The sequence below is a fragment of the Herpailurus yagouaroundi genome, unplaced genomic scaffold (assembly GCF_014898765.1).
Source record: "Herpailurus yagouaroundi ecotype Mexico unplaced genomic scaffold, PumYag 77, whole genome shotgun sequence".
NCBI classification, from domain to species: Eukaryota; Metazoa; Chordata; class Mammalia; order Carnivora; family Felidae; genus Herpailurus; species Herpailurus yagouaroundi.
This window is the reverse complement of record NW_024412388.1, coordinates 71,257,578-71,273,718: the sequence shown is the minus strand read 5'-3', so window position 1 is coordinate 71,273,718 and position 16,141 is coordinate 71,257,578. Positions and strand designations below refer to the sequence as shown.

The 16,141-nt window shown below is 37.9% G+C and overlaps 1 protein-coding gene across 4 annotated transcripts in view; it reads left to right on the top strand.

Moving 5' to 3' along the window:
* TTLL7 (tubulin tyrosine ligase like 7) overlaps positions 1–16,141 on the top strand; it is a 147,044-nt gene that overhangs the window by 35,681 nt on the left and 95,222 nt on the right. For 3 of the 4 annotated variants that reach the window (XR_005788697.1, XM_040470777.1, XM_040470778.1), the window contains exons 2-3: positions 15,162–15,357; positions 15,567–15,698. Coding sequence is in view for 3 of the 4 variants with exons in the window: in XM_040470777.1 (XP_040326711.1) it covers positions 15,333–15,357; positions 15,567–15,698 (157 nt within the window). In the remaining variant the exon portion in view is untranslated. The remainder of the gene's footprint in view (positions 1–15,161; positions 15,358–15,566; positions 15,699–16,141) is intronic. The other variant, XM_040470779.1, reaches the window with a different exon arrangement.

Here is a 16,141-nt window from a genome sequence, read left to right as displayed (position 1 = left end):
AACTTTAAGTTGGTCTGTATTTTCTTCCAGAAAGTTCTTGTCTGAAGGAGTATCTTCAAATGGATTTTTAGTCTCATGAAATGTAGCTGATCCTATGGAATAATGAATGTAGTAGTCAGGGTTCTCTGGAGAAGCAGAACCAATAATATATATATGAAGAGAGGTTGAGAGGGATGGAAGTGGGGAGAGGGAAAGAAAGAATGAATGAGTATGAATTGGGTTATGTGACTGTGGAGGCTGCCAAGTTCAAACTCTGCAGGGTAGTTTGGCAAGCTGTGGACCTAGGGAAGAGTTGACGTTGCAGCTCAAGTCCAAACACAGTCCGAGGCTGACTTTCCCTTCTTGGGGGACTTCAGTCTGCTTACTCTGAAGGCCCTCCATTGATTGGATGAGGCCCACCCACATTTTGAAGATGTGAAGTGCTATTGAGAGTGCAGAATATATACACTACACAAGAAGCTTATATTGTAGTTGTTCAAAGAAGACCTTCAAGTGAATCAAATAACAGCAGAGAAAAATAATGTAGGTAGAGATAGTATTTAAAATTGCATGTCAAGTATATATTGCTATTGTAAATTCATCTTTTTTTATATTTTTAATGAAAAGAAAACTGTTTAATAGATTGGGAAAATATAAATGAAATTAAAAGAAAATAATCTGTTGGTATAAGTTCCAACAATGTAACATAGTCATCAAAGTCAGTTCAAAACAGAAATAGATGATAATTCTGCAGTACAATAATTATAAAATTGCTGTAGAGAATGCACATTTTTTTTCTAGACAGGCTTATATATGGATAATTTTGAATACTAGGTAAGATTAAAAAATAGTATACCCATGTGCCTATGAGGCACAACTGAAAATCAGCTTTGTTGATTTAGTATAATCCTTAACTTATAATACTGAGATGAATGTTTTGGATATATGGTTACATGCATAATTTTACAGATACTTAGTTAGGGTCAACTTTCATTCTTGAGTGTATTTATGTTGGTATTATTGTATGTCATATAGGTTTTTGATGACTTCTTGTCTTTTGATTGGTTTGGAATTTGCTAAGTAATTTCTCTAAAAGCAAATGTATGTATTGAAGGCCAGGCACGTTTTTTCTCACTAGAGCACCTACTAAAATGATGGTATTAAAAAATGTTTATTGCCTGAATTAGAAATGTAATGAAATAATGAAGGGATAAGTAAACTTTTAAACAGATTGGTGAGGGGCGCCTGGGTGGTGCAGTCGGTTAAGCGTCCGACTTCAGCCAGGTCACGATCTCGCGGTCCGTGAGTTCGAGCCCCGCATCAGGCTCTGGGCTGATATGGCTCAGAGCCTGGAGCCTGTTTCCGATTCTGTGTCTCCCTCTCTCTCTGCTCCTCCCCCGTTCATGCTCTGTCTCTCTCTGTCCCAAAAATAAATAAACGTTGAATAAACAGATTGGTGATACACCTTTATAGTATTCACTTACTCCATGTAAGAAAGAGAAGTCGAGGCTAAGAAAGAACAATTAGACAAGTTTGTACTATTTGAGAGTATAGCATCTGTGGATATTATGTCACTGTGTTCTGGTTAATTTCAGGCACCATTTCTGCATTCCATTAGTGTTTGCTAGAATAAAAGACCAAAATAGTTCTTTTCCTTTGAATTTCCATAAAAGGACTAGTTTCTCATCAAAGATCATGGTGCCAGATAGATACAGTGTTTTTAAATGCCTGGAATGACTTTTGGTAGAGTCTTACTTTTTTTTTTAAGTTTTTTTTGTTTTGTTTTGTTTTTAGTATTCTCTACACCCAACTTGGGGCTCGAACTCACACCCCTGAGATCAATAGTCTCATGCCTTTTTGAGCCAGCCAGGTGCCCTGAAAGATTCTTACTTTAAAATAGGCCAAGTTTGGGGCGCCTGGGTGGCGCAGTCGGTTGAGCGTCCGACTTCAGCCAGGTCACGATCTCGCGGTCCGTGAGTTCGAGCCCCGCATCAGGCTCTGGACTGATGGCTCAGAGCCTGGAGACTGTTTCCGATTCTGTGTCTCCCTCTCTCTCTGCTCCTCCCCCGTTCATGCTCTGTCTCTCTCTGTCCCAAAAATAAATAAACGTTGAAAAAAAAATTAAAAAAAAAATAGGCCAAGTTTATTAAAATATAGTTAAATTTAATTATTTTTCTTCATAGTGGGTGGGCCTGTCATAAAGGCTACTAGTATTTTATTTCTTTCCAAAGATTGATTTTATAAATCAATTTGCACCTAGCTTAGTGATCTAGAAACAAAATAGCCTAGTTATTCTTTTCCTCCTTGGGTCTAACGGTTATACACATCTTATTTTAGCTGATGGAGGTATGCAGCGCATTATATGAACTCAGCCTGTACGTTTTCCTTTTCCTGTATTGATTTTCTAAACTTTGACTACATGAGTCTCAGACCATGGCATAATTTTACTGGGCTTTAATTTAATTTACAGGGATCTGAAAACTATGATAAATATACATGATACCAGAAGTTAATAAAATTGAAAATTTCTTACTTAAAGTTCAAAACCTCCCAACAAATTGTATCCCTCTGATGTGGTAACTTCAGGCTCTGTGTCTGAGATTGAAGAATATGTAAATTCAAAGACATTTTTAAAGCTGCTGCCTGGGAGCCAATTGTCTCACAGAGGAAACATACAATGTAGCCTCCTCTTATTTCATTTGAATTGTGGCATTTTATGCAAGGATATTTTGAAGTAATTCTCTTTATTTAAAAAACAAAAATGGAACCTAAGTTCATTAATATTTGTATTGGTTAGGCACCTGGTTTAAGCAAAAAAGAAATTTGTTAGTTTATATGACTGAAAAGTTCAGGAATGTGTTATCTATCTTTCTGCCTCCTTTATATAACTTCATCCTCAGGTTCTGTGTAGGGGTGAGATGGGGACCACCAGTGCAGGTACGTATGTTCTCAGATTCAAATCCAGGTCAAGAGAGAACCTATATTCTTTAAGAATCTGAAAATGAGTTCTTGGCTTGAGTCTTGCCTGAGTCTTGGTCAAGGAGATGGGATTCCTCAGTAATTTTAGATGTAAGTCATGTGCCCAGTGTTGGGGCTGAGATCAGCATCCACCCCATTCAAAGCACATGGATCAAGGCGGAGTCGTGCTTTATCAGAGGAAATTCAGATTACTGTTCACAGAAAATGGGTAAGTGTAGGCTGTGGCAAATGATAAATGATAAATGATAAATGATCGAGGCGGAGTAGTGCTTTATCAGAGGAAATTCAGATTACTGTTCACAGAAAATGGGTAAGTGTAGGCTGTGGCAAATGATAAATGTCCAAGGGCAGTGTGCTAGTGACTTTGCATTTAGGCTGCTATATCTTGTTCAGAAACCAAAATAATAATTCTATTGGAATAGCATGTCCAATACAGGGTTCATTTAGACGGTGGTAACAGAAACGTAAAATAACAATAGCTTAACAAGATGGAGGTTTATTTTCTCTGGACATAGTCAGTCCAAGACTGATAAAGCATTTCCATGACAAAACCAATTTTCTTTGAATTGCTGCAGCTCCTGCAATTGCATTTACATTCCAGGATGGAAGAAAAAAAAATACAAATAAAATGAGTGTCCACCAGTTGTCTACGTTCCTGTTTAATACTCCCACTTATATCTCATTGGCTGGAACTTGGTCATATGGCCATGTACACTTGTAAGGAAGTCTGGGAAATGTGGTTATATAGATTGGTACAATGCCACCTTAATAACCCAGTCAATATTTTGTTAGTAAGGAAGAACGAGTGAATGGCTATCAGGCAGGCAGCTGGTAGTCTTTCAACATGTGTTAACTTATTAACCGATATGGATGACATAGGAGGCTTGTTTAAAAACCCAATGAATTTTATATATTTAAGATTTAAAACTTGTTTTAGAAATAGATAAAAATAGTAAAAATAATCATACTCTAAAATTGGCAACAAGGTGTGCATTGAATCAGTATCAAATAAGGTCAGAGGAAGAGTAAAATATGATTCCAATTTATCTGTCTCTGTTTGGCTATAGTGAGGTCCTCTGTCAAGATAAGGAACATAAGAGGAGTGCCAGGTTTTCAGTGGAAGTTAAAGAGTTAAGTTTTGGACATTTAAAACTATAAATGTTGGTATCAGATGACATTCGGGTGATGTCATTTGGTCACCAGCTAAGCAGCTGCACATTTTGATATCTATTGTGCATTTTCTGGCAGAGAACAGAGAACTGGATATTTTAGAAATTCTCCATTTCCCCCACTCCCTCTGTTTCACCTTGTGATCTAGGTTACTGAAAGTTAGGGAGAGCTAGGTCCAAAGGACCACAGTTCCAACTCCGTAGCTTAGAACAAGAGAAGTCTTTGTGTCGTCAGGCATAGGTTGGGTGTTTTGAGGATATGAGGTTCAGCTGTCTTAGATTTGGTACTGTTCTTTGCAGGGTGAGGGAATGGGAGGAGGTAAATGGATTCACAAGAGTGAGTGATATGTGCAAAAACTAACTGATAACATCACATGTTATTCCTAAGGAGCAAATGAGACTTTTTTTAGGCTACTGGAGAATTTTATAGAACTGCAGTATTACATTCTAAAGGAAATGTACCCAAAGAGGATTTTGACTCTGCTTAAGCCTTTGATGGTTATATTATCAAGCCACCTTGCCTTTTGCCACTTTGTTGACTGAATTATGGATGTTACTTCTTTGAACTTTATTTAGTTCCACATTTACTGAGTAGGCTTTTTGCCTTTTTTCATTATGCTAAGTACTGAAAATAAAACAACTATCAATAAGGGGAAAATGCCTTCAAGGTGTGCTGTGTTATCATTTCCTATTTATCACTTTCTATTGTTTTCATGTCATACTAGGCTAAATTTAAAGACAAGACATTCCACAGAGCCTAGTGGACATTTTGTATGGATGCTGTAATTTAACCAAAAACATTGAACCAATACTAAGCAGGGTAAGGCGATTTGGAAAACAAATAAGCAGTACATTAGTGAGAGCTACTGTTGCTCAAAGTCAATATTAATTGTTACTAGAATGAATAAATAGTTCTTCTGTTTATTCTTATATAATGTCACACTTGGCTTTCTTTCAGGTTTTTAGAAGTGGTTGATCAAATGTTTTTTTCAGGTCTAAAACACTACAGAGCTAGCTTTTGGGAATATACCCAGTCTGAGAAACGGACACAAAAGTTTCTGTGTTCAGGAAGTAAGTAGCTTCTCTGAAAACCTTTTTAATTTATACACACAATGAGGGGTGCCAATGTACTATTGTTAGGATGGTTGTTTGGGTGATGTCATTTGTTCACCAGTCAGGCAGCTGGGCGTTTTGAAAATCTATTGTAATTTCTTGGCAGAGAGCACAGAAATGGGAGCAGTCAGCTTTGGAATGGACCTTTCTATGTTTAATTAAAATCATTTTATTTATGAAAGTAGAGGTTTTCCTTATCTACAGTCAATCACTCATTCTGTTGTGTTATTTTCTATTTTTTTTCTATCTGTCCTTTTCTGAAAATATAAAACTGAAATCATCTTACCCTACACACTGACTCTTCCGTCTGCAGGCATTCTCTTGATGACTGGTGCCCGCTTCTACCCAGATCCTCTAAACCAGAAATCTCCAAGTCATCTGATATCACCTTTCCTTTCTTGATCACCAACTGTAGTAGCAGTATCCCTTTGCCCTGTGTCTGTTGCTTTTATCTGTGATCAAGCTCGTACCATCTCTCTTCTGGAGAAGGATGTCTTTGTAACATCCTCTCGGGACCGGGTCTCCATTCTTGCCCTGTCCTATCCAGCTCCCGTGATTACTGCCAGTGTAATTGATTAAAAAGAAATTTAGGGGATGCCTGGGTGGCTCAGTCAGTTAAGCATCTGAGTCTTGATTTCAGTGCAGGTCCTGATCTCATGGTTCATGAGTTTGAGCCTCACATTGGGCTCACTGCTGTCAGCACAGAGCCTGCTTGGGATCCTCTGTCCTCCCATCTCTCATGCGGTCTCTCTTTCTCAGAAATAAACATTAAAAAAATATTTAGATTGTGTTACTCCTCTTAAAGTCCTTCAGTGACTCCACATTTCTTATGAGTTAGGATCAGACCTAAATTTGTGACTTAGAACATAATTCTATTCTAAGGAGACATGTGATGGTTCAAATGGAAGTATCTTGGCCATTTTACTTTCCCTATTGTTTCAGAAGGCTAAACCATGATAAGGGTGCATTCATTCTTTATGTTAGGAATGACATATTCGATGCTCATCCTCTGTAGAACAGGACTGGCTGTTGCCTCCTCCTCCTCCTTTCTTATCTTCCCCATGTAGTTCTTGACACTTTTATTTCATTATATGTTCATTCCTAAGTTCTCTCTCTCCCTCTCTCTCTCAATATATACTATATGTTATTTATGTACTTTTAAACCTTGTATAAATAATATACTACTATATGTATTCCTCAACTTTTTTTCATCTGCGTTATTTGTGTGATTCATCATGTAATTCTAGTTTGTTTATTTTTACTGACGCATAGTACTTTCGTTGCATGCGTGCAGCAATGTACCACAATGTTGATGTTCATCTGCAACCCCTCTCCCCCATTTCTCAGCTATTCATGACTGTTTCAGATCAAGTTACCATGCTCCTGGCCCGGTGCTTGAGAGCAGAGGGTATATTATTAATCTTTGTGGTTACTGTTAATCCTCATATGTGTAATGATTTTTAGTAGACTGCTTATCTTTAAAATGAATGTCTTGGTTGGTCACCATTGGTGGCTGATTTGGGCTCAAACAGGGGTATCAGTTGCCTTTGTAGATTAATAAAACCTCACCTCACTTAGCTGTCTCCAGTAGTAAATCCTTTGTAGTAAGGAGAGATCCTTTGTAGTAAGTGTCTTCCTTTCCAGCTGTTCAGAGTCCTGCTTGGCAAATGCTTTCTTTCTAAGTCATGCACATGTTTCTGCTTAAAAAGACCAGTGGGGAAGGAGTAGACTCCAGCAGTGGTGTCCTCCACTTTCCTGGAGTTTGCCCCTGCCACCAGCTGTTGGCCCGTAGTCCAGTAGTTCTCAAACTTTAGCCTACATCAGAATCAGCTGGAGAGCTTGTCAGTTGTTGAGCCTCACTCACCCCTGGAATGTGATTTGAAAATTCTGGGCTTGAACCCAAGAAAATGCTTTTCTAATAAGTGCAGGTGATGCTGATACTACTGTTCCTGGAACCACACTTCAAGAATCCCTGCTCTAGGCCAACATTTCCTAATCTTTATTTTATTTTCTTGACTCGTGGAGCCCTTTAACATTAATATGTAATTTCATATCACTTACATGAATTTTAAAGTCACTATATAATTTTGTAATTTTTACATGTTATAAAGAAAGACTTTAAGCTTAAAAAAAAAGTGTCAGCTTAGTATTAAACATTGTGGTCCCCTAGAGCCTTGCTACTCAAAGTGTGGTCTGTGGAGCAGCATACCTGGGAACTTGTTAGAAATGCAGACTCTGAGGCCCCACCCCAGAACTAATGGATCAGAATCTGGACTTCAACATCGTAGGTATATAGTATTCTCAGATGATTGGTATGCACATGAAAGTTTAAGAAGCCACTGGTCTAGAGCTCACATTAAATCCAACCCTGATAATATCAAAACAAATAAGAAACATTTCAAATTTTAATGTTTAAAAATTGGCGCATATTTCACTTACTTTCATTTTCTTACTGTCACTTAAGAAAAGCAGGATCTCGGCGCCTGGGTGGCTCAGTCAGTTAAGCGTCCGACTTTGGCTGGGGTCATCGCCTCTCAGTTCATGAGTTTGAGCCCCATGTCAGGCTCTGTGCTGACAGCTCAGAGCCTGGAGCCTGCTTCGGATTCTGTGTCTCCCTCTCTCTCTGCCGCTCCCCCACTCACACTCTGTCTCTCTAAAATAAAATTAAAAAAAAAAAAAACGGAAAATAAAAAAAGAAAAGCAGTATCTCTTTGCAAATAAAAATAATATATCAAATTTGGTTTGGAGACCAAGTGCTAAAATTTAGTGATGTGTTACAGCACAAAAATAGATGAATGTATTCATGACCTGATGTCTGGAAATATTTCTTTTTCCACACAAAAAAATCAACTGCCTCAGTGTGCCTGTGTGGCCCAGTCGGTTAAACGTCTGACTCTTGATTTTAGCTCAAGTTATGATCTCAGGGTTCGTGGGTTTGAGCCCGCGTCAGGCTCTGAGCTGACAGTGTGGAGCCTGCTTGGAATTCACTCTTTTTTCTCTGCTTCTTCCTCTCTCGTTCTCTCTCTCCCTCTCAAATAAACATTAAAAAAAAAATCAGCTGTCTCATTTGATAATTTTCATGAAATAATAGATTTCTGACTGCTACTTGTAGTAACCTCTCTGCAATAATACGTTATGTGTGTGGAGAGTGTTTTTTTCCCCTAAGTAAAAGCCTGATTGGATATGATTTTTGTAACATTATTTTTCAGTTATTTTGATGTAGTACTAGAAACATCTTTCATGAGATACTTACAGTTTAGAAATCCGGAGAGGATTATTTTGAGGCAAATTTGCAGAATTATCATTTAAAAATGTTCTTATAACTTGTGTTTCAATATCATTGTTCATCGTACCTCTTGTCTTTTTTTTTTTAATTTTTTTTTTTTTTAACGTTTCTTTACTTTTGAGACACAGAGAGACAGAGCATGAACAGGGGAGGGTCAGAGAGAGAGGGAGACACAATCTGAAACAGGCTCCAGGCTCTGCGCTGTCAGCACAGAGCCCGACGCAGGGCTCAAACTCAGGAACCGTGAGATCATGACCTGAGCTGCAGTCGGACGCTTAGCCGACTGAGCCACCCAGGCGCCCCAGTACCTCTTTTCTTCAAACAGCTGTCTATAGGGATAATAATAACGGCACCTTTTAGGTTGTGAAGATCAGAGTTTTAGATGTAAAAACCTAGACGAGTGCCTGGCACATAGTATGCTTAACATTAAATGACTGAAATCACCCGATCCCTTCCCTTTTCTTGTGTTCTTCCTCTTCCTCATCAGTGTTGTTACAGTCCAGAGCAGGTGAAGGATACACAAATTTAATTATCCATTGTATAAAATTAAGGGGTATACTGGGCCCAGTACAGAGTCTCGCTTTTTTTTTTTTTTTTTTTTTCTCCAGCAGAGGAGAATACTATAAAGTGGAGCTATGGAGAACTAGAAAATAGTGCCTAGGGGGAGGTAGCAAGGTTCAAATAGGGAGTTTGTGATGGTTATTAGTGTTACTGGTCATATGATAAGATTGTACTTCCTAACTCTTGTTGGCTGGGGTCATGTGACTTATTCAGGCCATTGACGTGTGAGTAGAAATTTTGTGTGTCATTAGTTGCCTATATAAGAGCCTCCAAAACTCTTTCCCTCTGGTACAGTGACTGGTTTTAGGATGATGGCTGCTCTAACAGCTTGGCTTCCTGTGTGACTGTGAAATGCAGAGCAGCCCTGCCAGTCTTTGGTTGATATGTAGCATGATTAAGAGATAGACCTTAGCTGTTTTAAGCTCCTGAGATATGGGGGATATTTATTATTGCAGCAAAATGTAGACTCTCCTAATACAGATTGTTGTTTTGAGATCTGAAAAGTCATATTATTAGTGGGATAGCACGTATGGAATGGGGACAGGAGTAACTTAGATGCCAAAAACTATGATGCTAGGAGACAAGAACCCAAGAGGGTCATCAGCAGTGTGTGCAAATCTAATGTCTGTCCTGGGGACACAAGGTGGAGAGAGGGGTTGGGATCTCCCTGCCCCTCTTCTCTCCTTCTCCGTCAGAAAATTGATACCCTATCAAAAGTACATAAAACTGGTTATATACACTGTGAACATGTTTGTTCTCCTTGTCAGTGTGAAAATAGTAATTTTAAAACCAATGTAGAAAATAAATACATAGGAAAACCAGGATTTAGGAATAAGAACCATACTGGAGGGCTTAGGCATTGTTCAGTACCACAGAAATGGTATGTCTTCTCCATTCCTTCCCCTTCACACATGTTCATATCCTCATATGCTTACAGGCACATATGTGCACATACACATCAGATTTTTATCAACTCCATTTGGATTCAATCCATCTGGATTCAAATTTCAAATTGCAACTCTTGGGGTACCTGAGTGGCTCAGTCGGCTAAGCATCTGACTCTTGATTTCGGCTCGGGTCATGATCTCATGGTTTGTGGGTTTGAGCTCCGCATCAGGCTCTTCGCTGGCAGTACAGAGCCTGCTTGGGATTCTCTCTCTCCCTCTCTCTCTGCCCCTCCCTTGTTCGTGCTCTCTCTCTCTCTCTCTAAATAAATAAATCAACTTTAAAAAATAAAAAATAAAAATAAAAGGCTCTTCGTTAAATAAAAATAAAATGAAATTGTAACTCTTCTCCTTACTTTCCCCCCACGTTCCTGGTCTCCTAATCAGTTGTGTTCCCCACCCCCCCAGTACTTAGCATTTTCTGACGTTTACTTATTTAATATGTTTGCTGTTATTGTTAGTCTCTCCCCAACTAGAGTGTAAGCACCACAAAGAAAATTTTTTTTTTACCTATTTTGTTCACTAAGAACAGTGGCTGCTACATAAGAGTATTTGTTGAATTGTAGTACCTTCATGAAGGAAAAAAACAGGAAGACAGTCTGGATATGGATAGCTGCCTTGGGGTTCTAAGAAGACAGATTAAATCTGATGCAACTTTGTGATCTCAACTACATTTTAAACCACAGCTTGATTCTCTTGCTCTCATTCTCTAGCTTTTAAAACAGCTCCAGTCAAGCAGAATTAAGCTTCTTTGTGAAATCTTCAATGTGTCATGATTAAAGACTGAATTTTGAAGGTAGCATACAAAGTGGGAAATGTCATGGGCTTTAAAGACAAGCCACTTCATTGTCACCTATTAGGTGTGACTTTGGGCAAGTTACTTAGCCATGAAATCTAAATTTTCCTATATTTAAAATGGGAATAAAACATACCAGGGCATTTATTAGGTGGACTAAATACACATGAAGTTATGTGAAAAATGCTTAGTACACAGGAGGTACTGGTTTATATTCGTTTCTTTCTCCTTCCTTCTCATCATAAAAACAGCTTTTATTAAATTTTTATTTAATATAATTTTACATATTTTCATCTTAACCCTAATTTTGGTTCCCACTGACCTTTGGTTAAGATTACTAAAATTTAGTAATCTATGGTAATTAAAATTCTGCCAATATGTTTGAAGAACCCATTCTATATAGCATTCACTGGGCACAGATTCCTGGGGATGTTGGGAACATCTGAGTTTCTCTCATAATTTCCACAAAAGGTGTTTGGTGTTCATCTTATTGTCAAAAATACCAACCAATGCTATCCTCATTGCATTGGTATTTTCTAAGGCTGGAAAAAGTCAATTTCTTCCTTTTGCACAGTAAGAAATTAAGTCATGTATCTGTTAAGTGGCAGAATAAAGGATAAGAATCGAAACTGACCTCTTGTTCAGTGCTCTTTCTATCATATTGTATTTTGATCTAAATGACACGCAAAGTTTGGTGGGTTTGTTATTAACATTGTAATGATGAAACAAACTTTTATCACATGTATCTTACTTTTTCAAAAGGTAATAGCGCGGGATACTAATGGGTGTACACGAAAGGGTGTCTCCTTTAGCTGTGCACCTGCCACAACAGGCTGCCACCACTCGATGCATATTTCCCACATGCTCTTGTTATTTTACCCAGATGTAAACTTCTAGATACTTTGCCTTTTTCACTTAAAAATGTGAAAGTAATATATTGTAAATGATATGTGTTTGTTTCTGAGAGCCCCATGACCACCTCTGGTTCCTGCCAGGTGGCATCATGAACAAGTACTTTCTTGACATTGTGTGAGGCAATATTCTAGGCTCTGGAAGTGGAGGATTGAAGAAGATAGAAGAAAACCAGAACCACTTGTCTTCACAGAGCTTACCTTCTTGGTTTGTGGTTGTTGATATGATAGGGGTACAAATAATGTTCTCTGTGATAGACCAGAAGAGGGAGTAATGAATTTCTTCAAACATAATCAGAGGAAGCTCTAAGGAAAAAGTGGAAATTTGTATCTGGACTTTAAGTGATGGGTTGTAATTCAACAGAAAGGACTGGGAAGAAAGAGCACTCCAACACAAATGTATTGGAATTACAGCTTTTTGTGTTTTAGTCTTATGTATCTATTGTTTTGCATGGTAGCCCTTGAACTTCTATATTCAAGGTGCCCATTTGCTTGACATTTTTGAGAACTGAGTCCTTCTGGAAATGGCTTATTTGCAGAACAAAATTGCTTATTTGTCTTAGAAATCAATTTCTGCTGATCTTCTAATTCTTTTTTTCCCCAATTTGTTTACTTCAACTAGAGATGAAGATTTTAATGGATGATTTTTTCTTTCTTTCTTTTCTTTTCTTTTTTTTTTTTTTAACCTATTTGGCCTTTTTAAATACAGGTTCCAAAGTTTTCTTCTTTGTTTTACTTTTTTCTTGTCTGTGTATGTTATAACTATTATTGGCTTCAGTGTCATTATGTGCTCGCAGCAGACGTCAAATTTGGCTGCATGACACAATTATATGGAGAGCTAAAAAATGCTGATGCCTGGGCCCCACTTGGGTCTGGGGTGTGGCCTTGGTGCTAGGAGTTTCAAAAGTTTCTCAGGTGATTCTACTTTGCAGCCAAGTTTAAGAAACCCTTGGCTTGAAGTATTTCGGAGGTAACTGAAACATGCTGTGCGCTTCTGGAAAGTAGGTAACCATGGCTCATTTAAGTGATGTGATCAATCTTGCCGTCTCACATCTTTCACTAGGGATACAATGAAATGATTAGAATTGAGATGGTAGGATGAAGTTCTTGAGTTTGTTAAAGCACTCTTACTGTTATTCACCAAAATATAAATGCAACTAAGTAAAGCATATAAAGATAGACTAGATTTAAAGCCTTTAAATTCCTGTGTGGTGAGTGAAGGGGTAACAGTTCCTGTTTTGAGCTCTATACTAATCAAAGCTGTTTGGCTCATTATTTAAGTCAGAAATTAACAAATCTGTTTTTAGAGCTGATAACAATTACTAACTTATTGTCAACATAGTTTGGCAGGTGTTGTCTCAAACTCTTCTTGACTTTGTCACCTACTTTCGATGTAATACGTACTCTGTTACCATAAGAGAATCTTTGTTTACTCCAGTAACAAGATGTTGGACAAGGACTTGTAAACCCACATAGTTACCTCCCTGAGGTATCAAAGAGCTTCCAGAAAGAAATCACACTGAACTTTAGACCACTCCTTTCTTTTATTCTGAAAAGTAATCTAGTCTATTTCCAGCTTGGAATTGGGAGCTGAGGTCAGGCTGGGGATGTTTACTGTGACTTCACTGTTTGATTTTGAAGTATTGTGATCTCCCACAATATACCCATAACTGGCAGTTTGCACTGCAACTGGGTTACCAAGTTTTTGTGTTGTTTTTTTTTTTTCTTACATCTATATAGCATATTAGCACGGTGTCTGAAAATAGTGGGGGCTCTGTGAACAGTATGAACAATAAGTCAGAGTTGGGTTCAAAGCCTAGGTTTCTATTTATAAACTGTGTTACCTTGATATATTTAACTTATTTAGCCTTGATTTCCATGTCTAGAAAATTGCAGAAATGGTATCTCAATTCCAGGTGTGTTAATTAGGTAAGATATTTTAGATTCTTAGCAGTGCCTGTCCACAATTGTTCTGTAATAAGTAATAGTTAACTAGTTTTCATATTGAATTATTCTAGATAATTATTCTAGTAAAAATGATACCCAAAAACTAAGTTCTAAATTTTCTTTAATAATGAATCCTTTTATTAATAATGACTATTGAGGGTGATGTATTAAGAGTCACATTTTATATAGCTGAATTTCTGATAAACCTGATAACCTCCTGATAAAGGTATTGATACCATACCTTTGTTTATCATGATAGGCTTTATAGTTTTTCATTGTGCTTAGAGACATTTTACAAGCACTTAAAGATTCTTACAACATGAAGGGAGAAATTAGAAAGTTGACAGTATAGACTGGGCAATATAGTATAGTCAGGGCATAAATACCTAGGTTCATACATACACAGTGAAAATAAGTGGACTGTAATATAGGCCATGCTGAGGTGTAGCCGAATCAAATGAGCTCATTAAAAAATGTTTATTGCTGGGGCGCCTGGGTGGCTCAGTCGGTTAAGTGTCCGACTTCGGCTCAGGTCATGATCTCGGGGTCCGTGAGTTCGAGCCCCGCGTCGGGCTCTGTGCTGACCGCTCAGAGCCCGGAGCCTGTTTCAGATTCTGTGTGTCCCTCTCTCTCTGCCCCTCCCCCGTTCATGCTCTGTCTCTCTCTGTCTCAAAAATAAATAAACGTTAAAAAAAAAAATTAAAAAAAAAATGTTTATTGCATTCCTCTGTGTGCCCAAATAAGATCAGCATAATGATGACTCCTCTCATTTTCTGCCTTTCAAAATTGTGTTCATTTTTAAAGGCACAATTCAAATGTGGTCTACTTTATGAAGTCATCAACTCCCTCCCTACCAAGAAGCCCCCCCTCACCTCCGCCACCCCTTCACTAGGAATCACTTTTCTCTGTATTTCGTTGTATGTGATCTCTGCCTTGGCAGTCACTTCGCTGTGTCATATTAAAAGTGATGCTGCATCTAACTTTCAGGTGTTGGGTTGAAGGTTGTGTGGGGTCCTAGTTAAGGCACTGACTTTGACACCAGAGAGTTGTTCACTTTAATCTCCACATTGTCACTTTTGTGTAAAGATTTGCCCTTTTTGAGATCAATTTACTTAACTGTAAGCTAGGGATAAAAGCTTCCACCTCATGGTTTTGCTGCAAGATTAAATGGCTTAAGTGGCCTACGATAGTCAGCGTTCAGTAGATGACAGCGAGTGTGGTTATCGTCATTATTTGTGTATGGCATGCTATTTATTGTGTGTAAATATGATATGTAACTTAAATAAAACCTCCTCCTCTAGACTACACTTTTTAGGACAGGGAACTATCACTTGGCATTTTGCGTAAGATTTTATAAATTAACAAACATTTGTCGATTGAGTACAGTAACTTTCACCTTCACTTGACTTTTAAAGACAATAGAAAAATTTCGTCAGAGTTGTTTTCTAAAATGACTTTGTTTTAAAATCCCTACAGGTACCTTCTCATCCCATAACTTCGGTGTCCTGAAATCTGAGGATTCCACCAAGATAATATGATAGGCACTTTCAGTGATTTGGAGCTGTATCCTACTTAGACTCATGCAGGCCTTCCAGATTTCCTGAGAGCTTGGTCCAGTAACACACACTGTCACAGGCACAGACAATAATGCCATCTCTGCCTCAAGAAAGAGGTAAGCAGATTGACTTAATCACACTACAAAATGTGGATATGTTATAGATCATCACTGAATGTTTTTTTTTAAGAATTAAAAATTAATTGAGGACTTTTAAGTAGAATTTATAATTTTACTTTTTTTTTTGGCGGGGGGGCATTTGTGTTCTCTGCTATGGAATTTTTGTTATTTCAGTGATATTTGGCTGGTTTACATTTCTTTTAAAGTTATTCAGGGACCCTCTCCCCTGGATCTGAATACAGAATTGCCTTATCAAAGCACAATGAAAAGGAAAGTCAGAAAGAAGAAAAAGAAGGGAATCATTACAGCAAATGTTGCTGGGACAAAGTTTGAAATTGGTAGGTCTCCTCAGAATCATAATTGTTGGGGAAACTGGTTTGATGTTGAAAACAATGTAGACATTCTGGAGATAATGATCTTTTGTGTAATTGATTTTTTTTTATGTTTATTTATTTATTTTGAGAGAGAGAGGGCGAGCATGAGTGGGGGGAGGGGGGGTGAGAGAGGGTGAGAGAGAATCCCAAGAAAGCTCTGTGCTGGCAGTGCAGAGCCTGATGCAGGGCTCAAACCCACCAACCATGATATCATGATGTGAGCCGAAATCAAGAGTCAGATGCTTAACCAACTGAGCACCCAGGTGCCCCTGTAATTGATTTTTAAGTGTATTCTATAAAATTTTCTATTTTATGAGACATTTAACATGTTAATAATCAGAAAGAACATCAATGTAAACATTGCTAAAAGCTTTAGCTATTAATGGGATAGTATTCAATAGATGTGA